Here is a 23,676-nt window from a genome sequence, read left to right as displayed (position 1 = left end):
CTGTCTGCCAGAGCATCCACGCAGGCTGCCGAACCCCGGCCACATATGCAGGGAGTAACTGGGGCACTACAGGTGGAAGACAGGGGCTGATGCTCCCCGGATGCAGAGCTGCAGCAGAGGACAGAATCAAACCTAGTGCCAGATGCGAAGGAGCTCATTGGCGTGATACTGCACAGCACGTGTTGTTTGCTTGTCCCCCATGCGGCCTGGTAATTAGACAGGCGGCGTCTGTGGATCTCTACAGCGAGGCTTCTTACAGGCTGCCTGCCCGACTGGTCACAGTCTCCAGGGGGTGTAGGAGGACAGCCAGCAGCCGCCTCTGACGTGCAGCACCGACGGACGACGGAGCAGCCGATGACATGTGCAAATCAGAGTAGGAGGGCTGAATGAAGCCCACGGCACAGGCACACTTATAATGACAGCCTTTCAACTTGAGCTCATAATGCATTCACTCTTTTGTTGCCAGCGCTCAAATTGCAGGGGGAACATTACTGGGAAGGATCACAAGCTTTGAGAGCTAAAAAAAAATGTAATAAAAAGTCTTTCCAACCTTTGTGAACAGTAGGAGAGCAGCAGCAGGCTGATCCGTCACTGCCACAGGCGGCAAAGGTCAGGTCCCTCCACTTGCTTTTATACAAAATGAGCTGAAGAAACCCAAATCTAAATGCATGCACACCGTCAGAATCTAATGTCTTTGTAAATGTAATATGGGGAAAAGCATTCTATGTTAATGGAGCCTCATCAATCTACCTGTTTATTATGATGGCTGTTAAGACCTCTTAACCTGCATCAGCTGATCATCAGAAATCTCTTCTGGTCTCACAAGCTTTGGTGTAGCTCCACTCAGCTGTGACCACATGATCTGACAACCGCTATCATCACTTTCATCATCTTCAGGGTGGGGGAAAAAATATTAAAATCCATTACTGAGGTAAAATCAGAATTACACATTTTTAATATAGGTCCATAAAGTCATACATTAAACTGAAATAAACATTTATCATCTACAAAATGTACCTAATGGAACTAATGTAAAAAATCTCATCAAGCCACATGGTCCCATTGATGGTGTCAGATTTACATCCCTGTGTATGAAAAAGTTTATTAAACTGAAAACAGATTAGCAGGCTGATGTATAAACTACGGGACGGATTACCACGAAACTTGGTGGACCGATGTGTGTTGGGTCAGAAAAGAATCCATTACGTTTGTCTTGGAATTTGGACAAAAGGAGGGGATCCAGGGAATGTTTGTCACTTTCTGTTTCATTGTGAGATGGCATGTTTGTTGTCATTGTCAGCAATTTCCCAGGAAATAGTTTTTGGACTTTGACCTTGAACGATCGGTCACTTTTACGTAACTGATATCTGAGTGTTAGCCCTTGGCTGAGGTATGCACTTCGAGTTCCCTCTGAAATGTAGAGGAGTAGAAGGCACTCTGGAAGAAGAAGACAAGCCAAGTCTGAACTGTACAGTTCTTCAGTAAGTGTATTCAGTTACTTTTCACTACTGGCCGTCTCCGTTGTACAAGCTGACATACAGTGTTTCACAGTGAACCCTCTGTCCTCTGACCTCATTCACATGATTTGCCGGATGTCATGTCTCAGGTGTGACATTTTAGCCGACTGCGCGTGAATGTTTTAGAAAATGCAATCTCTGAGGCTGGGGTCAAGCCAGACCTCACATTTCTAAATGTGTCTTGTTACATTCTGACTCAAAAGGCCATGCCAAGGGTCAGGTGCAGTAAGTATCGGAGGATTCTATTGTCAAAACCTTCCTGTGCACATGCAACTGGAGAGGGTCTAGGTCCCGCCCCTCAAAGATCAGCCGTTGCGTTTCAAAAGAAAATTTGGCAGTGACACAACGGAAAAAGAAGAAGCCACGCGTTTAAGAAGTTTATAATTCAAAAGCACTTGATCTGTCCTTGTGGGGTTGGACTGAGCTTTTGTGTCAACCTCCAAGAGTTTTTTTTTCCAGCATAGAATTTCTCGCTGAGTGAACTTGAGGCATTGAGTTCAATAAACAACTGTCTGGTCTTTTCATTTGAATCATATCTTCATATTTTATAAAAGAGAGTTTCTAGTCTTTTCATTTAAATGGTTTCATCATGTTATATCAAGAAGGAGAGTTTCATAAACATGTATCACAAGTGTCCAGCTTTATCCAAATTTATTATGTTCTCTTCAGGAATTTTGAACAAGCACACTTCCCAAAATGTCAAATTGTTCCTCTCAATACAATATAACTCTTGTGTTCCACTACTCGCCAGCACTGGTTGTCCCCGGCAGCTCGGACTCTGTGTTTTCATAAGAGAGCAGCAGCAAAGCTCTGCTGAGGCCAAGGACAATGTGAGGTCACCGCATGTTAAGCACCAGCAAGTGCACAGTCACTTTACTTCTCAAGTGTTTCCTTATCAGGTGCAAGAAAAGGAGCTGTTAAAGATACATAGCGTCATTAGTCATTTTGAGTTTGGCTGATGATTTCCTGGCCGTGAGTCTGGCCTCTCCTCCCTGAGCTGCTGAGTCTCACTACGCTTCAATCTGCGGCGCGACATAGATCTGTAAACGAGATTCCTCATAAGTGAGATTACGTCATTTCTGCTTCAGTGATTGTGAGCGTGGAAACACCAAAAGGCTTTGATTCCGAATTCCCATTCAGAAATACACACTAATCCACTAATTGGATATACCCTTAACGAAAAAGAATAACTGGGACACTAATACAAGCACACTAATGCACGTGGAGTAACACACACACACACACACACACACATACGCAAATGTACACAAACCCATTGACCTGTTGAAAGCCCCTCCCCCCTGCTCTCTGTTTCGCATTGTTAAGAAATACCGGCTCCTGGGCTCGGCCATCTGTGACACCCTGAACCGAATGACCTTGTGGAAAAGCAGAACCGTAAATTAGCCTAAAACATTCGGCTGAAACCTGTTCTCCTGAGGATCAGCTGTCAGGCTCAATGTGCGGAGCTCTGTTTTGAGGCTATTCCCCCTCTGTTCACACCCCTCCACCAACAAACAGGGAGGAGTCCCAAAAATATACATTAGTTTCCATTACATCATGCATCAACCTTACGTTGTTATGTTTCCTCCTCTGCCTGATCCTGATAGAGCATTCATTTAAATCCCACTAATGGGTCACGTCAGGTCACTTTTCTCAATCCCCATCGCAGACGAAGCTGAGAGTCTGGTCTCACTCCACGGTCACGTTTTATTGACTGAATGAAAATACCACTGGGAGGATGGGCTTGGCTCGGGCGTTCTCCAGCAGACACAGCATGAAACCAGAAGCAGAAGCAGATTCACGTGCAAAAAGAAAACACATATAGGGAAAATGTTGTGCTTTATTATGATGGGAACAGAAAACATATCATCGAGAAGCCTCTGGGTTTTTCGGCAAAAGCGGATCGAGCGCTGGATAAGCGACCGCAACTGTTCCGTGTCCTTGACTGGCTTAGTTTGTGGCTGCACATAATTAGCGGTGTGACTATTAAACTGTTTTACCAGGATCCCGCTGAGCTGAGCTCCAACCGATGCTGCCTGACTGCAGACCTCCTCTGAAAGTTAATGGGTCGTGGGGGCGGCTCGAACTAAAATTAGGTAAGAGTGTTTCATCCTGAGTATGAGATTTGTGCTCAAAGTCCACAGAATCTGAGCCCCCCCCCCTCCTCAGCCACCCCTCTCCCCATGTCACCACTACTCTTTAGGCTGTTGGCAGATTCATTTGCGCTTGACCTAGTTAATGTCTCTGGAGAGATGGAGGAGTAAACACATGCAACTGCTTCTCTCCAGAAAGACCTAGAACTTTCCACACGCCCAGTTCACAGGCCAGTGTCCACAAGAAGGACCTTTTTTGGCTCGTGAGCTGCGACAGGGGGAAAATCCCCAAACTTTACTGATAAAACTTTGACCTTCTAATAGTTGGGTCATCGAAATCTCATACACTCCCAACTTCAAAATATTCTGTTTAATGTGAATAATCTCTGTTCGATCCAGTTTGATCCCAGTGTTCTCCTGTACAGAATTGGATTTTTAGGGCCTTCTTATTCTGACTATATTATCTAGTCAAATTAAATTGCAGGTTTTTCTCTTTTCTTTGGTTTGTTATATCAGTTTTTAATTACATGTAAAAATTCTGCTAAGTCACAAGTCTGCAGCAAAGGGAATCCTTCTCCAACAAATAACTGACTGTTCATGAAGATGGACGACACCTCTCCATATCCTCTTAATGGCAAGAAATGAAGCCGGAGCTCATCAGGGGATGGAGCCACGGTGGTGAGGTCCCTGCGACACAGTTGTCAGCCGTCAATCATGATGGCTCTGCAGCCATCCGCCTGATGAAGATGTAGACACTTTGGCATCACATGTTGACAGCTGTCATGTCTTCCATCTTTATAAACAGTCTATGGTTGGAACGCCTGATTTGCATTTCTAGCTTTTTTACCACAAACAGGTTATACTGTGGCTCAAGCTGCTTTCAGACCTGCACTGAACTCCACAGTTCCTCCGTATTTTCTCTGGAGGAAGAAACACAAATGTCCGAGAGAGGCAGTTTCTGCGGAACTTTCTCTCCTTAAGTTTGTAGAAATCCAGTCAAAGCTGAAAAACAAATACAAAATGAGTCTGTCTAGAATGTCACTCATTCACCACCTCCTGTAGAATATGATAGACACTGACTTGTTTGAGTGAGACAGTCCTGCTTGGGGCTGCGCAGGTCGGCTCACAGGGAAACTTCAAGCATATCAGTGCTTCACCTATGTGTGAGGGGTCAAAATGTCAAATGTGTGAAAATGGTGTAAATTGTCCAAAACCTTCCACTTCCTGTACCCGTCATTCAATACTGGCTGCCGAGGACTGGGCATCATAACCAAGTAGAATTTCAACCTGCTCTTTGGGCTAAAACTATTCTACAGACAGTCAGACAACTATACAGTACACATGCATATCATGCAGTGAAGTGCAGATGGGTCAGATAAGTTTACAGTCTTGTAAGAAGGATTTACAAGCTCTTTTTGACCTAAATATGGGTCACAGGGCGGAAAATGTGATCTGAAAATATCACCATACTAGCTGTGATGCCACTGTGGAGTGAAAGGTGTGAAACATGCATGCCTGTGCTTGCATTTCTATGTATGGTATTTTTCACTTTTTCCAAACGAAATTAAAATGTTATGCTTTATTCAGAAAAAATGACATGCACAAGTCGAGGCAACGCAGACCGCAAGAGCCAGATTGGTTAAAAAAAAAAGTTAACGCTTCTTTTATTGAGTCTTTCTTTTCTTTGTTGCAGTTTTTTAATAGAAAAGTGACAGCTTTTCAGCATCTATCAGCTCCAACTCCAAAATGTCCACTTAGAAATAGTCACCATTCTTCTGGAGTAAACAGAGACACCAGAGAATTTGTAAATAAGCGGAGAAGACACTCAAAGAAGCTCTACCGCCAATGGTGTTTCGGCGGTGTAATTGCAGCGTGACTTACACACACCTACGCACAACTATTAATGCTCCCTGCATATGCAGAAGCATAAATCTGCCTCAAAGGGACAGTTCACTGAAAAATTGAAATTCACTCATTATCTACTCACCACTGTGCTGATGGAGGGTTGGGTGAAATCCGGCGGAAGTGTCTAAGGTTGCGCACTTAGCTACACAGCGGTGTGTCTGAGTGCCCTTGAATGCACATCTTAGGAAGATATCGTCGGATATTTAAGCTAAAAACATGGTGCAAATGTTCTTGTTTGGAATCAAATATAAATGTCGGAGCTTGTGGACAGTTGGATGACACCACAAGAGCAGAATGGAGGCATGGTTTGTTTTTTTCTGTTGTTTTATCACGTCTGAAGTTTTGGTCACCAGTTACTTCGATTGCATCTGATTCGGCTGATACAAGGTTAATTCTGAGACTCAAGAAGTGTTTTGTGGACTCAAACACTTCACCCACCCTTATCCCTTTAGGTTTCAGAGATTCAGATCAGAGCTGCGGAACAGCTCTGCCTACTATCACAAAATTCGCAAGCTTGCAAATATGCGGGCAAATCTCTGAAAAGTCGTAAACTCATCTCTGCAATAACAGACTGCACTTGTGCGTCTGTGAAGTTTCCAGTAAACATTGGCCAATTAACATCAGATTTTTTACGTTTCAGAAGTTTTTTTCCAATGTACGAGCATTTCGATTTCAAACCTGGAAAACAAACGGATGCACAGGAACACACATTTGAGTGCTGCAGTTTTAAAGGAGGGAATTCTAAATACAAAAAACTTTCCAGCCTATCATAACACAATGCAAGGCTTCAAAACCTGGTTTAATTTATGCAAGCCCTTTTAACAAAAAAACTTATTCTAACCTTTCAAAGCCTTTTTATCTTATTCAGAATATGGTAGATGATGGACGTGGAGGAGGGATGCTGCTGTTCATGCACGTGTGTACTTATGGGCAAGATGGGATGGCATCAGAAAGAAGAGATGGGCGGGCGGGCGACACAGGCTGTGGTGACTGACTGAAAGATCACAGCAGGAATGTGGAAAGGAAGTATAAATATGTGATAGAGAGCAGTGAGGGGGCAGGAACAGGATTAGTGTACTGTGTGTAGAATGACAGGAGGCATGTGTGTGTGAGTGTGAGAGAGAGAGAGAGAGAGAGAGAGAGAGAGAGAGAGAGAGAGAGAGAGAGAGAGAGAGAGAGAGAGAGAGAGAGAGAGAGAGAGTTGACGGGGGCAGAGGAGAGCGAGTGAGCAGCGTGTCACGTGTATTCCAGAATAAGCACGGAGCTGCACTGGGGCCGATCTCTGGACACAGCGGCAGCAGCCAGTCAGACCCTCGGTCCCTCAGGTCCCTCAGGTCCCTCGTGCTCCTTCCACATGGACTTTTCTCTAGCAACCATACAATGTCACCTGTCCTCTCCCTCGCCCCATCTAATCACCCCCCCTGGGCTTTTCTCTCACTCTCCATCCCACTCTGAGAATCACCCACCTCATGCACACAGCAACCACGAATCAGAGGCGTCTTGCCGCAAAGATTCAGTTTACGTTGCCAAACATTTCCCCCGTGTTTTCAAGGAGTTCCTCTCTGCATGTGTAATGTCAGTGCACATGCTCTTGTGCAGAAGACTTTACCGTAAACGTACAGCTTGTTTGTGGCATCTGAAGGCCATTCTATATGCCTCGTGCATAAGTTCAGCTCCAACTATGTGGCTAAGTACAGGGAATCCACTCCTCACCTAAAGTGCCATCCTGATGTGTATGTTTCATGGGATGTGATGGAGGAGAAGCAAACGCCTCCCGAGCCCTCGTTGAATCTGACTGCTTCTCAGAGGAAGGTAGGAGGGATGCCAGGTGCACTATAAAAGGTTGGGACGACATCCAAAGAAAAGAGCTGCAGTCTTAAAATGGGCCTTGAGATGTTATGCAAGTGTAGAGACTCCAGTAGCAGGGCAATGATAATAAAAGATAATTAAAAGCCCACGTTGAAGCTTTTCTGTCTCTGCTGGTGAGGAGACACGTGTTGGCTACAAGCAGCCCCCGCTACACCCCAGCTGTGCTCTGGATGGAAACGTCTGAGGTCGGACTCGTGCACGGTAGCTGCGCGGTGAAGTGGCTCAGAATGGACGACTGCTGTGCTCCACGTCAGCTCACAGGGCAAACATGATTATTAACGACATTCAACATAACGTTACTGGCTTAGCTCGTGGAAAAGAATACACGGGGGGATTATGAATGACACGATCAGACTTGAAATTGTGCGGAATGACCTGTTGAAAGGAAAATAGCAGGTACTCGTACAGGTGCGTATTTTAAGTGTGCAAGACAGTTTCATTTTGGTAATCAGGACGATTTTAGGACGTTGTTCAATTTTGTCTGTCTTCTCTTTTCTAATTGTAGTTGGGCTGCGACATTTAGTCGACTCATGAATTAGCTGATTGCTGGAAAATGTTTAAATCATTCTTCAATTAAACGCGCAAAAGGTCGACGCAACTTCGATAGGAAGTCGTGAACGTCTGTTGCTCAGCTCCTGTGAATTAAGTTTGCCAGGGCCCTAGCGATGGAGTTTTCGTTCACCACAGGACCCTGAAACCAAATAATTGTGTGAAGATGATAAAACAGTTAACTTTTTTCTCTATTTAGTTTTTTATACTGAAACTGATTATTGCCTTATAATAGGAACAGGTCACTATGTGTATTTGAGGTTTACAATAATCAATACAAAAATCTCCCCGACCTCTGACAGGACGTGTCTGCGATGAAGCATCAGCTCCACACTAACTATGATCACCAGCTGCTCTCCCAGTGAAGCTGGACGGTTGCCCACTAAAATAATTATCAGCCCGAATCACGCCACTTCTCGATCTCGCACTGAAACGCCCACATCGCGATCCCGTTAAATGTGCTAGCAGAGGGAGCGTGGGCAGTTCTGCATTGGACGTAGATTTGGCGGCCAGCCGGGTTGTCAGCCATCTCGTCGGCTCTCCACAGGGAGGCCCAAGTATAAGACCTGGTCAACCTATATGAAGAGAAGTGTCTGCACCTAAATGATCCACTGGTTACGCAACAATCCACAGACCAATCTCGATTTAGCAAGTGTGAGTTGATCTGTCCGTTCCTTTTCCCCCTTATGTAACCCTGACCTTCACAAGAAGATTATATTATACTGGTGCTATCGACTGAAACGTTATATCATCTGCTCAATAGAAACACATTTGCTGACGACGGAGATAAGATCTAACAACTATGAATCACACCGGAGCGCAGTCCATGCACATTGGCCAAAGTTCCAGCCCAGTGAAGGATTATTCAACGTGCTGCTGCGAAAGGCAACGCTTGTGGTGAGCTCACAGTCCTCTGCATCATGCGTGGCCCTCCTCATCTTTGTGTGTGTGTGTGTGTGTGTGTGAGTGTGTGTGTGTGTGTGGTAAGCGCAGGCTGGAGCACTTACATAACCCAGTTAAAACATACCCCAGTCACATGTAACGTTCAGCCCTGCAGATAGATATCCCACTGTCGCTTGAGCTGCTCTGGCAGCCCTTCAGATGTTAGAGAGCGTAAATACATGCACAAACACACACACACACAGAAAGAGAGAGAGAAATAAAAGATTTGACAGTGATTCGCTGCCAGACATTCTCAACTTCCTGCATGTGAACTGAACTGTCTGTGTGGAAAAGGCTCGTGGAGCTCTCTCTGTGCATGTGACTGACTGGAGACGGACCGGGAAGAAGCCACAAAGGGAGTGGGCACATGACGAGCTGCCGGAAGTCCAACCTTTTAAAGTCACAAAAAATGCACCCATGTATCACTTCTCCTCCGACTACATAACCTCCGACACTAGCTCGCAACACTATTGGCTGAACCTTGCCACACACAACTGGCAGTTTTTTTTCTTTTTTTGCTCCCCACACTGCTGCAGCGTGCCCACACTACGTGCAGTCACATTTCTGCTGTGTGGGCGTGGTTAACTGGGCGGAACTAACATTTACTGTAAGAGGATGACATATCTGGAGGAGTGAGCAAAGAGTGTGAAAAGGAAGATGCGTCCTCTGACTCGAAGAGTTCATAGGGTCCAGACTCAGTCGTTCCCCACATTATGCAAGAAGCATATTTGTTTTTCAAATGTAAGATTCAGTCCGTTGTAATCTAATAATTTTTGTCATTATGACGTGAAACATCTGTGGAAATTATTATGTAACAAGATAAATTGCCATGTTTTCTGTGCTGAAAATAGAGTGTGAGATCCAAGCTGTAAAAAAAAAGAAGTGAATGCACCGTGGTTTTAATCCTGCTCCTAGACCTTTCAAACTTTTACAGGAAAAGTTACATAACCTTGTGATTACACAGCTATGAATCGCTGCTAAAGCCTAGTGTCAACTGTGTCCGGCCTCTGCACGTGTCTGTACGGTCTGTCCCACACTGTCATGGCTCACATGTTTGTGTTTACGTTGGTGTTCCCTTAAGCAGTAGCTTCAGTTGCCGTTTAACATAGTCATGCACATTCCAGACGTTCTTCTTTTCCACCAAACCCTCTGCCTGAGTGACATTAGTGACTGTTTGTGGGGAACAGTCTATATGAATAATGCTGTGGTAAACTGATTGGTGTCCCAACATTAGAGTACAACCTGCACACACACGCATTCTCACGTCACTGTAGTTCAAGATTTGGGAACAGGACAGCATATGGCCCTAATCCAGGGTACAGAGCTGAGTCATATGCACAGCTCATACATACTCTGGGACAGCTGCTCGTAAGACAAGACACACACAAACATGTTCCCCTGCCAACAGCACCCAAACACTCTCTCATATCTGCTTGCAGCACACATGCAGGTAAGGACAAGTTCTGTTCTTATGCAGCCTGCAAGTAAGATGAGGGTCAACTGAGGCTATCAGCAAGCGCTTCCAGAGAATGTTTTTGGCGGTTAGGCTCCGAAAGTGTCTGTGAATCGGAAAATGAGAAACACATTTAGCAATGCCTCACATAAATCGCACACACATGCATGAAACCCCCATGGGGCCCGCGGGGTTTCCAAAGTTTCTGTAGGTTGAGGTGTGGTGTGATGTGCACCCACGCACACGTGCTGTGCTTTTCTGCTCGGCAGAGTTGGGACAGATGTTTGGTGCATGCCCTGTAATAAAGAGGGTGTGAGTCTCTGATTTGGAGTTTCATTTTTTTATGAATGAGAACGGGAGACATGCAGTCTCCGTGGGATACAGAATCAGCCAGCCTCTCTGACAAATTGAAAATCACAGCGCCTGTTTGTGCTGTGTGACTCATCTGGGATCCTGACCGGCGAATCCACACGCACAACCTAAATCCTCTGTGAGAAAATCGCAAATTGCTGCCATTGTTCCCGACAAATGACAACCAAATGCAGCCGGATTAATGTTAATACATAAACGTTCCTGGAGATCAGACATTGGATCTACTGGAATATCTAGAACCATCTGCGGTTCAGCCCTGGAAAACACTTTAAACACTGCAAAGTAGCTGTGGAAATCTGTTACTTATATAAACACACGCACTGTTTTCTCTGCATTTCATACAGGGCCTGTGTCACTGCAGTTTAAAATGCTGCATGCGTGTGCCCGAAATATCTCTTTGATCCAAAACCCAATAGATGTCTGTTTCCTGTGCTTTGAAGTGGATGTGATGTATTCCACTGTGACGTGGAAGCCTTGAAGACAAAAAAGGGAAATGAGCGTTTGCTGGGAAGCTGTAGGAAGCTCCCGGTCGTCCCAACGCCTGGGGTCACCGAAGGACCTTAAAAGAGTGGAGCGGCCACAAAGAACGATTACAGCTCAACATTGGTGCCAGGCGTGCCACCTCCACCGGCTTCATGGGTGCTCTGGTGTCTGAGGTGCAGGATGTGAATTAAAGCGAGACACCGCAGTCAGGACACTGGGCTGTGGCTGCCGTTGTCCTGCTGCTCCTCATTTTGACAGCTGCACATAAAAAAAAAAGTAGCCACATACGCTCCCCTATGATCACTTGACCATAAAATGCTCTTGGAATCTAATTACCATGGCACAGGCTCTTTACAGAAAGCTCAGAAGACGCTCCAAGATGTCCTCATGCATTTTATGTCTGACAGATTTGCACCCAGTTGTTAAAACAGTCTGGGCAGCGTCTCTGCCTCTGTCAACGACACACACACACACAGACGCCTTTGGATTTGCCCATGTGACCGGTTCCCTCTGCAAAATGTATTGTCTCAAATTCAGTTTTGACCCCATCCTCGATCGTGGGGGGGAGACGAGGTGAGGAGTCTGGTGGGTGTCTCCCGAGCGCACGTGACCTTGTTTTCTGCGAGAGGGTTCGTGACTCACTGGCTCCAGGCTCAGGAGCCTCGTCTGACAGAGTGCTCCTAATCCCTCCCTCTCAGGCAGTCAAACAGAGGTCCTGTGAGTCACGCCTTTACCGCCACTGTGTCCCCAAAAAAAGGGAAAAAGAGATGCAGCCCAAACACACACTGCATGTCGACTGCAGCACCAGTTACAGAAGGTAAAGCTTGTAGAAGGATTGATTGGCTGCAGCTTCTGAAGAACAACAACATGATGCAATTCGTCCTCATTCCTCACCAGTCAGAGACCTCTCATGACTCATACATGTGAATTGTACTCTGTACATGTATTCAGGAGGTTGAAGTAGTTGAGTATAATTTTCTCCGGTAGGTGTAAGTAACTTGAATATGTCCATTATATGCTTCCTCATATTTCTGCTCTTTTTCATTTCAGAGGAAAGATTGTAGCCAACTTTTCATTTGTCATGTATAGGCACTGAAGAATAATTACTAAGTAGTATAGTAGAAGTATACTTCAATCCTCTGTGTAATTATACTATAGTATATTTTGAGTAACTTCAATCTGATATTTAAAATGTATACCTTCTCACACTCCAGCTCCTTAACATTTCAGAGGAAAACATTGTAACTTACTTTTCATTCGAAATGTACAAAAGCTGAAGGATGTAGAAAAATCTACAAATTATTGTAGTTAAGTATCATTTTTGAGATACTTTACTCGTGTACATGTCAGAGGGAAACATTGTACTTTGCATTTCATATGTAGTTAATCGAAGACAAAAGGTTTGATCGGTTTAATTTGTTTATATGGATTTATAACTTTTGCTTCACATTTAACGCTCATATTGAAGAGTCAAAATTAGGATCCAGTAATAACACTCACAGGGGTCTGTCTATTTATAATAAATACTTACTTACTTTGACATCATAGTACATTTTCTTGTCTGATGTCGTTTCTTTAGTGTAGTACTACTGTTTTTATTTGGGTGAGATCTAATCTGCATTATAACCGTAATGAAATGACTGTCCAACAGATGAGCCGAGATTATTTATTTAAATATAGTCTGCTCAAGTGTCCTGGAACAAACTCGTGCACGGGCCATCTCAGTTGTTCCTGGATTTGCTGACTGTGCGCGAGGAGCAGGCCGCTCAGATTACCGACATGCCACAAGTCAGCCATCATCTTCATCTTCATCCCCATGGTGCGGATGATATGATGATGAAGAGTACCTGCACAGTGACCGAACCCAGCCCCGGGTTGACTTCTCGCCCGTGGCTCGTTGAAATGAAACCGATCCGCGTGTCCACGTGTTTGTGTCATTTCCATGAAATCTGCATATGTAAACGGCCCTCGCCTATCGCTGCGCGGCTGTGCTCGGGGGGGACGCGGATTGGTCGGCGGGGGGCGACCGCGGAGCCAATGGGGGCGGCGGCGCGCCGCGGTCCCGCCCTCCCAGACACGTTTCGCTGGGAGAAGCAACACGGGCGCGCTCCGCTGGCTGTGTGTCCTGGCCGCTGCGCTCGCTCACTCACACGCCGCACGTCCCGCACATCAGCTGCTCCGAGAGGCCGACGCGTCCTGCAGGATTTACCGCTGAACAAAGGAACCAGCCGCTCCATCCTGAGGGGAAGGTAGGCTGCCCCACCTCCGGCCGTCTCGCGTCCTCACCACCCGGGCATCCGGATCAACTGCATCGATTACGCGCGCGTGCGGAGGTGAAATCACGTTTGTTTATTTATTTATTTTAAAAATCATCCAGAGGAATTTGACTCGCTGATGCTTGTGCTTAATTCCTGGCGTCGGAATAACTATTAATAAGAATGCGATATTTCAGGTCTGTCGTGATGGAGATAACTACATGAGTGTGAGTGTAGTTTTATGTAACCTTCACTGAGTGCGCTGCCAAATTTACTATGACTGATGAGGAAGTCTTTTGTGTCTGTTGCTGATGTGAACGCTGCGGTCAGGCGGACTGATCCGAACATTGTACTACTCCTCGGTGAGGACAGATGATGAACCTCTGGATGCTGAATTTCTATTTCATATAATTCCAGTTTGTGTCCATTTAAAAAAAAATAATCAGTGTACGTGTTGAGTGGTGGACATCTCTATCCAGCTGCCCCACCTACACAGGTAGATGGACACATAGAGATAATAAGGATAGGGTTTTTCTAATCAATTATGTCTTGACAATGTGTGAACAGAATGTATATCAGGGGATATTGGAAGTTGTTTAGGCCTATGTGGTGTATAATGTGTTATATGTTATTAGAGTCAAATCAGTGATAAAAACGAGTCAGGACAGAATATATTTTAGGATGTATTGAATATCCTGAATTCAATTTGATTTTAATCTAGGAAGAGAATGTTGGGTTCTCACTGATATTGCATTGATTTCTCTCTACTTGTCGAGAAGCATCACTATTGACTGAGATCGACTTCTTAGTATAGATCCGATTAGTGTGTCGTAGATCCATGTTCCACAAAAGTTTGACCATAAATACTTTGCTCATCCACTGCTTTCAATGAGATTAAACTCTTTCTTCTGATTAACCTGAATGTGTGTTACTTGGTGCTTAATTTAATCTTTTCAAGCGTATTTACCTTGAAGTACATATTAGTTTCTTGAAACTCTGCCTCTGTACGTTTTGAAATCTTCATATTCAGATCATTTTATTTATATTGATCGGCCTATCTGTTCCCTTGGCCTCGTCTGTGGACCTTTTTGTTTTGTTTCCAGTAAAGCTGCTGAACCGTGCGTGGTCACAGTTACCCAGAGACCATATTACAACCAGCAATCGGACGCATGTAAATGTTCCCCCTTTGTGTCTTCTGTTTTTGTGTAACGTGAGAACTTGTAAAATCAGTAAACCTCTGCTCCACCCTCCTCAGCAACAGTAAGATCAGAAGGTGGCCGTGGTCTCGAGACAAAGAGCCAGGGAGCAATTAAACTCTCCTGCCCTCAAATTTCACAGCAGACAAAATGACATACCAGGCGTTCACCATACAGCCACCAGAAGTAAAGTGTGTGCTGACAACACTGATCTCCATTCCATTATCTAGCAGTCAGTGGTGGAGAGGTGGACAGATCCCCATTGAGTTTTACTCCACCAGGCACCATCTTCATGTTGGGAACACACAGTGCCACTTTCTCTTTTTCTCAACCCCCCCAAGTGTCACTTGTGTTGATGGGAGGCCTGCAGTGTGAAGCGCTGGTCGTCATGGTATCAGACCCCTGCCCCCTCTTTCTGAATAAACAGCCTTACAGTGTTTATGAATGAGTGCGATGGGAACAGCTGGCCGCTGATATATGAAATGTGGAAATGTGCTCCTGTGTGTGGAGTGGAGATTTACGGTGACAATAAAGACGCCGGAGGCCTTGGGTTGTTGTGGACACTCGGGTGTTTGGCGTTTGCTTTTGATCGCAGCCCGTGTGTGTTTACTGGCTTCAGGTGTTGCTTCTGCAAAACAGACAGATCATTGTGGTCTCAACAACTTTGCTCTCACAGCCACCATCTGCTCCGAGCGCCCGGCTGCGTCTCTTCCTCTGCTCATGTCTGCTGGGCTGGACGTGCAGGAGGATTTTTTTATCCACACAAACCTGCACAGTTCAATATTTTTTATACATTTCCTGATGGCTGCTGATTATATTTAAGCTACCACAGCTTCTCATCTTCACTTCTGTGCTGCCTGCTGCTTTTCACTACTTTCTGTTGTTGCATGAGAGTAACGCTGGTTTCCTCTCTCTGTCAGGTCAGTGATGGTCATTGCTAGTTAGAGCCTGCAGCCAAGGATGTCTGCTACTGATTCGGACAACTCCATTGACTGGCTGGCTAGTGACACCGAGGACAATGAGAGCGAGCGAGAGTTTGACGGTTCCAGAGAGCTCAGCCAGACAGAGGCTCCTCCGTCCCCAGGCAGCCCGACACACCTGGGTCCGTCTGACGCCAGCCACCGCCAAAGCAGCGAGATGAAGGGGCAGGACGGTGACTGGAGCGAGGTCAGGGAGGCCTCCAGCCGGGGATCTTCCCCCGGCCGCACAGAGACAATCGACATCGCCATTGGACTGTGTAAGACACACCAAGGTGAAAAAGCGAACGGCAGAAATGCCCAACAAGCACTGAAGAGACCTCGCAGCTCCCCAGAAGAGGACTGCGAGGAACGGCAGCTCATTTCCAACATGTCGGAGAGAGACCGAATTTTCAGCAGTAAGGTGAGCCCCCCTCCCCCCCTCCTCCTCCATGATGAGTGTCCTCTTCCCACAAAAGGTGGTTGACAGTGTCGGCAAAACTAGAGCGTGTCCTGTCACCTGGATTGACTCCCCTGCAGGTTTCACTGAACATTTCATGCATGTCATTTCCAGTCTTTAGGCATGATTAGACCTGCAGTTATTCTTCGGAAGAGCTCGAGTCCCTGAGTCATGAATCAAACTTTCAATAAGCTGAACAGTAGAAGGAATTTAGAGTTATTTAAGTCATGTTGAGCACTTTGAATCAATGAGATCCGGATTTTAAACGTTTGTTTCATCACATTTTGGCAGAGATATCACTTAAAAATGATCTGTTTTCCTTTTCAGTGCATGGAGCTACAATGCTACATTCACCCGCTGTCATTAATCTTGAATGGCCTTCGTTCAGGGAGATACAGAGAACGTAAGTCGGTCATTTCCTATCTTTTCTTCTGTTTTCTCAGTAGATTTACAGTGTTTAACAATGACCTCTGTTCCTCAGCTTGGTTCACTGTCCTTCTTGTGGCTGGGAGAAAAACAATAGACCTGATAGACAGTGTGCCACACTGGGTCCCTGAGATTTCTGAAACATGTCTTCTTGAAGGAGTTATCGACTAACCACAATTAATTGCTTACTTGTACGTCCATCCAACTTTTATACTGGAGCTTTTTCTTCTATATAGAACTCCACCGCATTACATATTTTAAAGCAGTTGGAAATGAGAACGGTCTCATTTCTGAGTTTCTTGTAAATTGGCAGTGAGAGGGAGAACACTCTGTACAACCGTCTCCAGAAAAACAGCTGCTATTTGTGATTCGTCCGATAGGTGCAACGCAGTCCTCTGGAAGGCAGCTCCATGTTCAGACAGGCTGTTAAACTGCTTAGTTTGGGATCTTTGTCAAATCAAAACCTTGTGTGACCCAACACTTCCTGGCCACAGAGGCAGGGAGTCTGTTCCCTTTACACACAGTTCACACAACCCATCTGCTCCACAGAGTCGGCCCTGCTGTCAGCACGTTTCATGCGGCTCATGGTACAACTTTCTTCTTTTCCAGGACTCAGCAGTTTCCAGGAGAGTGTGGCGATGGACAGGATTCAGAGGATCATGGGTGTTCTGCAGAACCCCTGCATGGGGTAAGTGTCCTCAGCACGACCCACATTCTGGTCTGCATGCAACAATAGCTCATACACATACCTCCAAAAAAGGCCTAACAGACCAAAGACCAAACTGCCTAAATATCCGTCCCCTAAACATGCCTGATTTTTTTCAACATCCATGAAGTGTTATTTGAGAAACAAACGAAATAACCACTTAGTGTTAAATGAGTGGTAAAAAGATTTTCATAATGCAGGATATAAAACAATAAACCTCACTCAGGAGCAAAAATGAGTCTCTAAACTTAAAAGAAATAATAACGTGACATAAATCCAGCCCTTTATTTGCATATATATAAGCAGTTGCATTTTGAGATGTATCCATGCTTTGTTTTTACAGATTTGATCTTCAGAATTAAACAGCATATATTTTTTGCTTCTGAGCTGCTCTTAAGCAACAACTACATTCAACCACCATATTGCACATAATTATAACAGCTAGAAACGGCCCCTGCTATCCGTAGGTCAAATCGGTCTCCAGTACGTCTGTGACTCGTGGTTCACAGCAGGTTGCCCTGCGAGGAGTCGCTCCCCCCCACACGTTCAGGATGAATTTACTGCTAGGATGGCTGGGTTTCACTATAGCTGGCCATCTTGTTAAAAATGTAACAGGCTCCAGAGTGGGGACAGCACACTTGTGTCTGCTTGATTAGCTCTCCACTGGCCAGACGGCATAATGGAGGACATCCCCCCCTGTGAAGGAGAAAGTCTTTCAGTCTCTGTAACGTGATCATTTATCAAAGGATTTGATATTGTAAATTTGTTTTACGTGATACATTAGTAAATGGCAACCTTTTATAGGTGCTTTACCATTAGAAATTGTGTAATTAAACCCAAGATAATTAAATTAAATCAATATCATATTATCAATAAGAATATTTTCCGATAAACAGTTTTCATGACAAAATGTGAAAATCCATGTGAAGATAAATAAAAAAGAATTAGATGAATGTTGAGTACTTTATATTGCATTTTGGAAAATTCCCCACAAAAGCAAAAACCATCATGACAATCTCAACAAAATACTCATCATCGTTTTTTCAGAGCTCACTTAGACATGTTCGAAATGTTTGTCCAATTTAAAACGACATAAAAGCAGGTATTCACATTGTTAAAGCTGGAACGAGTCATAATCACCAGTCAAGGAACGCGTCTGGCAAGATTCTTGATCGACAGAGTAACCAAATTATATAAAATGGAACAATGGCACAAGACAATAATGTCCATACAATATAAAGCTGACAGTCTGTAAATGAAATAACAGCGTCTGGGACCATTGAGCCCTCAATGCAAAGCACCCTGGGAGGTTTCTGTAGGGGAAGCAGAGTGAAGGGGAAAGCACAGTGTGTCCTGCGGGGCAGCCACCGGCCGTGAGCCTCTGCATCAAGGTGCACCGACACATAATAAAGTGCTGCTGAGTGTGGCACAAACTAATTGGAGCCCTCACCCACCAGCTGCTGTCCTCATATGGGAGACAAAGAGTGGGTGTGGCAGCCTCCCCTGCAGACAGCAGGGGCAGAGGCTGGGAGGTGGACGGCACCCCTCCCTCCCTCCCTCCCTCGCTCCCCGTGCCTGCCCTGTGTTGCCAGCTGGCAGCCCCCCCGCCGCAACACAATGGCAGATAGGATCAAAGTGACTTTTTTAGCAGTCGCCGTGGCGGATAATCTTTCACATGAATTTAACATGCCCTGAATGGAGTGTAGCATGAAGGTCCTGATCAGATGACACGGGCTAATCCCTACCCACCATCTGGTTTTTAACGGGTAGACGCAGCCCCGTGCCCACCTCCGACGAGACCTGCGTCAGCGCGGGGAGTTTGTTTTCTCAGTGACGCTGCTGGAGACCGATGTGGCTTTGGTGTTTATATTTAGAAGCGAGCAGAACTATTATGCATCATGCCACGTGTGAGCTCAAAACATGTGAGAAATGTGCTTAAGACAATCAGTCCCCTCCTCCCCTCCCCTCCCCTCCCAGCACACACACACTCATGCGGCGCAGCCTTTGCTAAGTGACTGCAAGTGTTCATGTGCTTTTCAGGATTGCATATTTCCTGTGTTGGAGAAATGACATTTCCGAGAAGAGAATTGTTTTGGTTGATTACTCGGATTTCACTGCTTGACCAAATGTTTTTCTCTGGTTTCTTTCTCTCCTCCTCTCTTTCCGTTTCATTTTCCAGAGAGAAATACATTAATATCATTCTTAAAATGGAGGAAATGCTGAAGAGCTGGTTCCCTAACGTAAAACTCCAAGACCAACTCGCTGTCACTCAGACGGAGAAAGGCCCTCCTACCAAGAAACTGAAGGTAAAGTTGTGTGTGTGTGTGTGTGTGTGTATATGGAGGAGGGGGCGAGCAGAACTGTTGTGTAACAGTTCTTTGCTGTGACATGGTCGGCTGCCAAGAACACATGCTGACAGTGCAGTGAAGGAGGGACTAAAATATCAATTGTTATTTAATCACAGGTCTGGGACAGGGAGGTTTAAAGGCTATTTTTACTGAGGTATTACTGCAGTCTCAGGTTCGCTAAGAACAGTGGTGGAGGAGAACAGGTAGTTTGGGAAGGACTGTTCCTATGGGAATAAGAAAGGTCAGAATGCTCTGGAACATTCCTCCGCATTTTTTAGCGGTGAGGATTTATATGGCTAATCCTGACACGCCCTTCATTAAACAGGTACTGATTTAGTTCCAGTCAACACAGAGACGATTCATTTAATAGGTTCAAAATACCAAATCTGTAACTTTAAATTTGATAAAATTAATATTTTGTTTAAACATGGGAGGAAATTTCTATTTCTAATGTGAAAATGATCTCTTATAATGACCAATGCCCAGGGAATTATCATCCAGCTCTTTGCTCTACACAGCATTTTGATTTCTTTTGGCTCATTGTTTACGTTTTACAGCAGATTTTATCAAGGGGATGTTTTCAGCCGCAATAAATATTCAATTAATCCACTGTATGCTCCCTGTCCAGGCTCCAAACACTAGCAAGAGTTAACAGATTGTAGCCACAGAAGCAAGAGCCGGAGATTTTAGGTGATTTGTTAGACCAAAAAAGTAGCTGAAAGAATCGTGAAGATTAGTTTTGTTAATATCTTGTTCACAGCTTCAGACGAATGCCGATGTCTCTTTGTGTCTACTTCATTTGTAAATCGGCAAGTGTTTGCCAACAAGTGTTTTCGAACAATCTGAAGAGATGATGATCTATCAGTGTTGTATTTGCAGCTTGTCACACTGCCCCCAAGTGGCCAATCAATCAATTATTCCAAGACAGTCTCGATGAGGAGTGGTGCTGGTGTGTTGGTGTCAGCCTGTTCAGCAAATCATTTCTGGGTCAGACTGGGGCACTGGGAGGACCACGCCTAGAAACATTTTAAATTCCAGTGGTTTTTTTTAGAAATACTTTTTTCGGGCGTGCCTTAAATATCAGATGGGAACATCAGATTGTTGTTTTGCTCTGACAAATTTATAGTTTTGTTGTTAATCAGTGGCCATTGATCCTGGCTTATAAACTAGTAAATTAATTAAACTAAACCATGCTCCCTTCTTTCCACACAGCTGTCGCCAGTGAACGCCACTGCAGCCGAGAGCCCAGTCACCGTGAGCGATCCTCCAGTCGGTGCCAAAGCCCTGAGAGTCACCGACCTCGCTCCTGGTGGAGCCTACTCCGCCAATAACCTGAAGTGGCTCCACACGTCGCCCATCTGCCCCCCCACAGCAGAGCAGGCCCCGGCTGGCCCCAGGCACCTGCTGCCCCCCAGAGACAGAGACCTTACCCAGGTTAACGCTGTGTCCTCCAGCACAGACGCCCACACTAAGACAGACTCTGTGCCGCGGGGCCTTCCGCCTGGCAAAATCAACGCGCCCTGCCTAGAGAGGCTCCTTAAATCGACAGAAAGCATCATCACCCGCAGGGAGACACGGGGTTTGATGGACAGCAGCTGGTCCTAGTCCACACAGAAGGCTGGGTGTCCAGCTGTGAGCACTGCGCAGCCCGGCCTTGCCTTGCCCACCTTGCCTGGAGCCAGTCAGCTTGCTCAGCCCATTCCAGCCTTCCGGGGGAAAACGGTAGCCTTCAAAAGGGACATCACATTTTCCTCTTTAATGTGGAAGGAGTGTCGACAAACACGTTGTGCTCTCTGTATGGGAATGTGCCCACTGTGACATGACAAGTGTCTGCTTTAGTTCCCTTTTGTTGACTTCTCTCTGTTTTTTTTTGTTTTTTTTGTTTTTCCCGTTTGCACTCTTCAATAGCCTGTGTTAGAGAGGGAAGAATAGATTTCACAATGGCGGGATCACCGAAGCTTGTGATTTCATGAGTGAATTGTTCCCACCGGCTTGTAGATGCAATAATACAGCTTGACTATCTGTGAAAACGCCATTATGCCAGAAAGGGAAAGAGCGGCAGGAGTACACGGTGCTTGAAGGGAGTATTTCAGATATCCAGACATGTCAGTGGTCTACATATTGTTGTGCTGAAAACAGGGGTGAAATGTGATGTAATCCCATCCACCCACCACCCACTCCACTTTTAAGTTTATTGATGTGACTGTTACTCATTTGTATACTTTATAAATAAGTCTTTTTGGTACAACTGTTCTACCTCAGTGGGCACCACGTCATGGTTATTGAGTAGGAATGTGAACGCTAGTTATCCGCAGCAGTGAGCCCGTCAGCCCCTGACAGCGAGGTTTGCCGTACGAGCCGTCCTGCTTGTACAAACAGAGGATGCTCTCTCCATGGGGACGCTATTGTGGCCTGACTGGTGCCATTGTAAAGAATGTCAACTGCAGATTTCGTTTTTTGAGTTTCCCAGTCGAAGGCAAACAGTGCCTGTAATGTCAAGCTGTGCCTGTAAGCTGGTTTGATAAAGAGAGAGAGAGAGAGAACCATTCAGAATACCTGCTCCTCTGTGGGATGTACAAATCAGGAATTCTCACGCTCCTGCCATTTTCCTGTATCGATTAAGTTATTCAGATCTTGCCAACTACTTTCTGTGGTGGAGTAGAGCGATTTATAATTATTTTGCCACCAAACTGGGCAGTATGCTAGACCAGCAGAGAGCAACAAGGTGTTTCTCTGTGTAAATCTTACAGAAAGGTTGTCGATTTACCCTGAAAAGTGGCCTTTATAGTGTGAAATTTTATACTTTCAAAATAAATGTGGTTATATTTGTTTGATGCAAATTGCCTTTTTTTGTGTGTTTTTTCCGTGCGTAGCCTGGTCGCAGTTACCGTCAAGGTAGAGAACCTGCAATCGTGTTGCACTCAAGCTCTTTCTCCTTTTACATTAAGTAACATATTCAGCACCACTTTGTTAAAGCATAAAAGGCACAATTCAGAGGGTAAGACACAGGGAAAGACCCAACTGTGTCAGCAAAGGACATGAAAAAACCCATTGTTAAGTCTCAACTATAAGATTTAAAGCCAGTCAATCCACCATCAAAGAACACCTACCTGATTTATATTACAGGTAGAGCAATTAAAAGGTGGGCTGACTGGGAACCCTTAAATTCGGGCTTACTTCCCGAATGAATAATACGATTTATTGTTTGCCAGGAGGATGTAATTATCAGCACAGTTCTGCTGTAAGTGAAACGGTTTTACAGAAGTGCAGTGAAATATGCCAGCGTGGTATCACTTCATGTTTCTAAGAAAGTGTTGCCGCTCAGGGCAGGTTGGCTTCGGTTATTTCCATGCTCACACAGGAAAGTACTTTCGTAAGCCTGCAGACAAACCCCACTGCAGAGCTACGACTATATTTCTTATTTTATTGGTATTTCCTAATTAGAATTTTGTTAAATCGGGGCAGAGTCAGAGATTTCGACTCTCTTTTTCAAGAGAAACATGAGAACAGGAAAGATTGACAATCAGAAAATAAAAGCAACACAACAAGGACTTAATTGAAACATGAATCGTGAAAAAAAACATCAGATAACGAAGACTTAAAATCCACCAAGGAGAATGTTAGACAGTCTCCAGTCTCCGCTTTATTTAAACGGTGCACAACAGCTGAACACAGCTCTGCAGACATCAGAGTGAGCGTGGAGGATACCTAAGGTGCTGTAGTGACCAGATTTAAATGAGAGAAGAGAGGTGAGGTAGTTTGGAAGTTTCATCACTACACCTTTATAACGGAATAACATGAGATGACTGTGGAGATGTTCAATCAGCCGAGTGACGCAGAGAACAATGATGAGTGTGAAATTTATGATAAAATGTAATGCACTATAACTTTAATATCCCCCTGTTGAGATACAACACATTTATCTCTCTCATGGAATAATAATACAAAAAATGGAGGTAAAAAGAGGTAATGACAGATAGACAAACATCATTTTCAGAGAAAGGAAACATTGGAAAACCTCTGCATGTAATAAACATTTGGTAGATTTAAAAATGTCTGCAGGTTTCCTGTTGGAGAGAAGTGTTGGACTGTGACCTACATTCGTTACAGCAGCAGCTAACTTTCCAAAGTTCTGTGTGATGAAAG

At 44.9% G+C, this 23,676-nt stretch overlaps 1 protein-coding gene across 4 annotated transcripts; it reads left to right on the top strand.

Annotated features, from left to right (window-relative positions):
* The first annotated feature begins 11,853 nt into the window (after nt 1–11,853).
* Nucleotides 11,854–22,370, top strand: LOC128444000 (circadian-associated transcriptional repressor). Of its 4 annotated transcripts, none has more exons than XM_053426291.1 (6): nt 11,854–12,000; nt 15,555–16,014; nt 16,378–16,453; nt 17,086–17,164; nt 19,362–19,488; nt 20,743–22,370. In XM_053426291.1, the coding sequence occupies exons 2-6, from the start codon at nt 15,595–15,597 to the stop codon at nt 21,133–21,135; spliced, it is 1,095 nt and encodes a 364-aa protein (XP_053282266.1). In that variant the 5' UTR covers nt 11,854–12,000; nt 15,555–15,594; the 3' UTR covers nt 21,136–22,370. The 4 variants fall into 4 exon arrangements, with proteins under 4 accessions (XP_053282266.1, XP_053282265.1, XP_053282264.1 ...); XM_053426290.1 differs by lacking the exon at nt 11,854–12,000 and adding an exon at nt 12,007–12,166; XM_053426289.1 differs by lacking the exon at nt 11,854–12,000 and adding an exon at nt 13,298–13,432.
* Nucleotides 22,371–23,676: the final 1,306 nt, after the last annotated feature.

Source organism: Pleuronectes platessa, chromosome 7, assembly GCF_947347685.1.
Source record: "Pleuronectes platessa chromosome 7, fPlePla1.1, whole genome shotgun sequence".
NCBI lineage: Eukaryota > Metazoa > Chordata > Actinopteri > Pleuronectiformes > Pleuronectidae > Pleuronectes > Pleuronectes platessa.
This window is presented reverse-complemented; position numbering and strand designations above follow the sequence as displayed.

What these genes read in the sequence shown, in the direction of transcription:
- LOC128444000 (XM_053426291.1), top strand. Translation starts at nt 15,595, where the DNA reads ATGTCTGCTACTGATTCGGACAACTCCATTGACTGGCTGGCTAGTGAC. An exon ending in ACCGAATTTTCAGCAGTAAG is followed by an intron (nt 16,015 to 16,377) that starts GTGAGCCCCCCT and finishes TTTCCTTTTCAG; the next exon opens with TGCATGGAGCTACAATGCTA. An exon ending in TTCAGGGAGATACAGAGAAC is followed by an intron (nt 16,454 to 17,085) that starts GTAAGTCGGTCA and finishes CTTCTTTTCCAG; the next exon opens with GACTCAGCAGTTTCCAGGAG.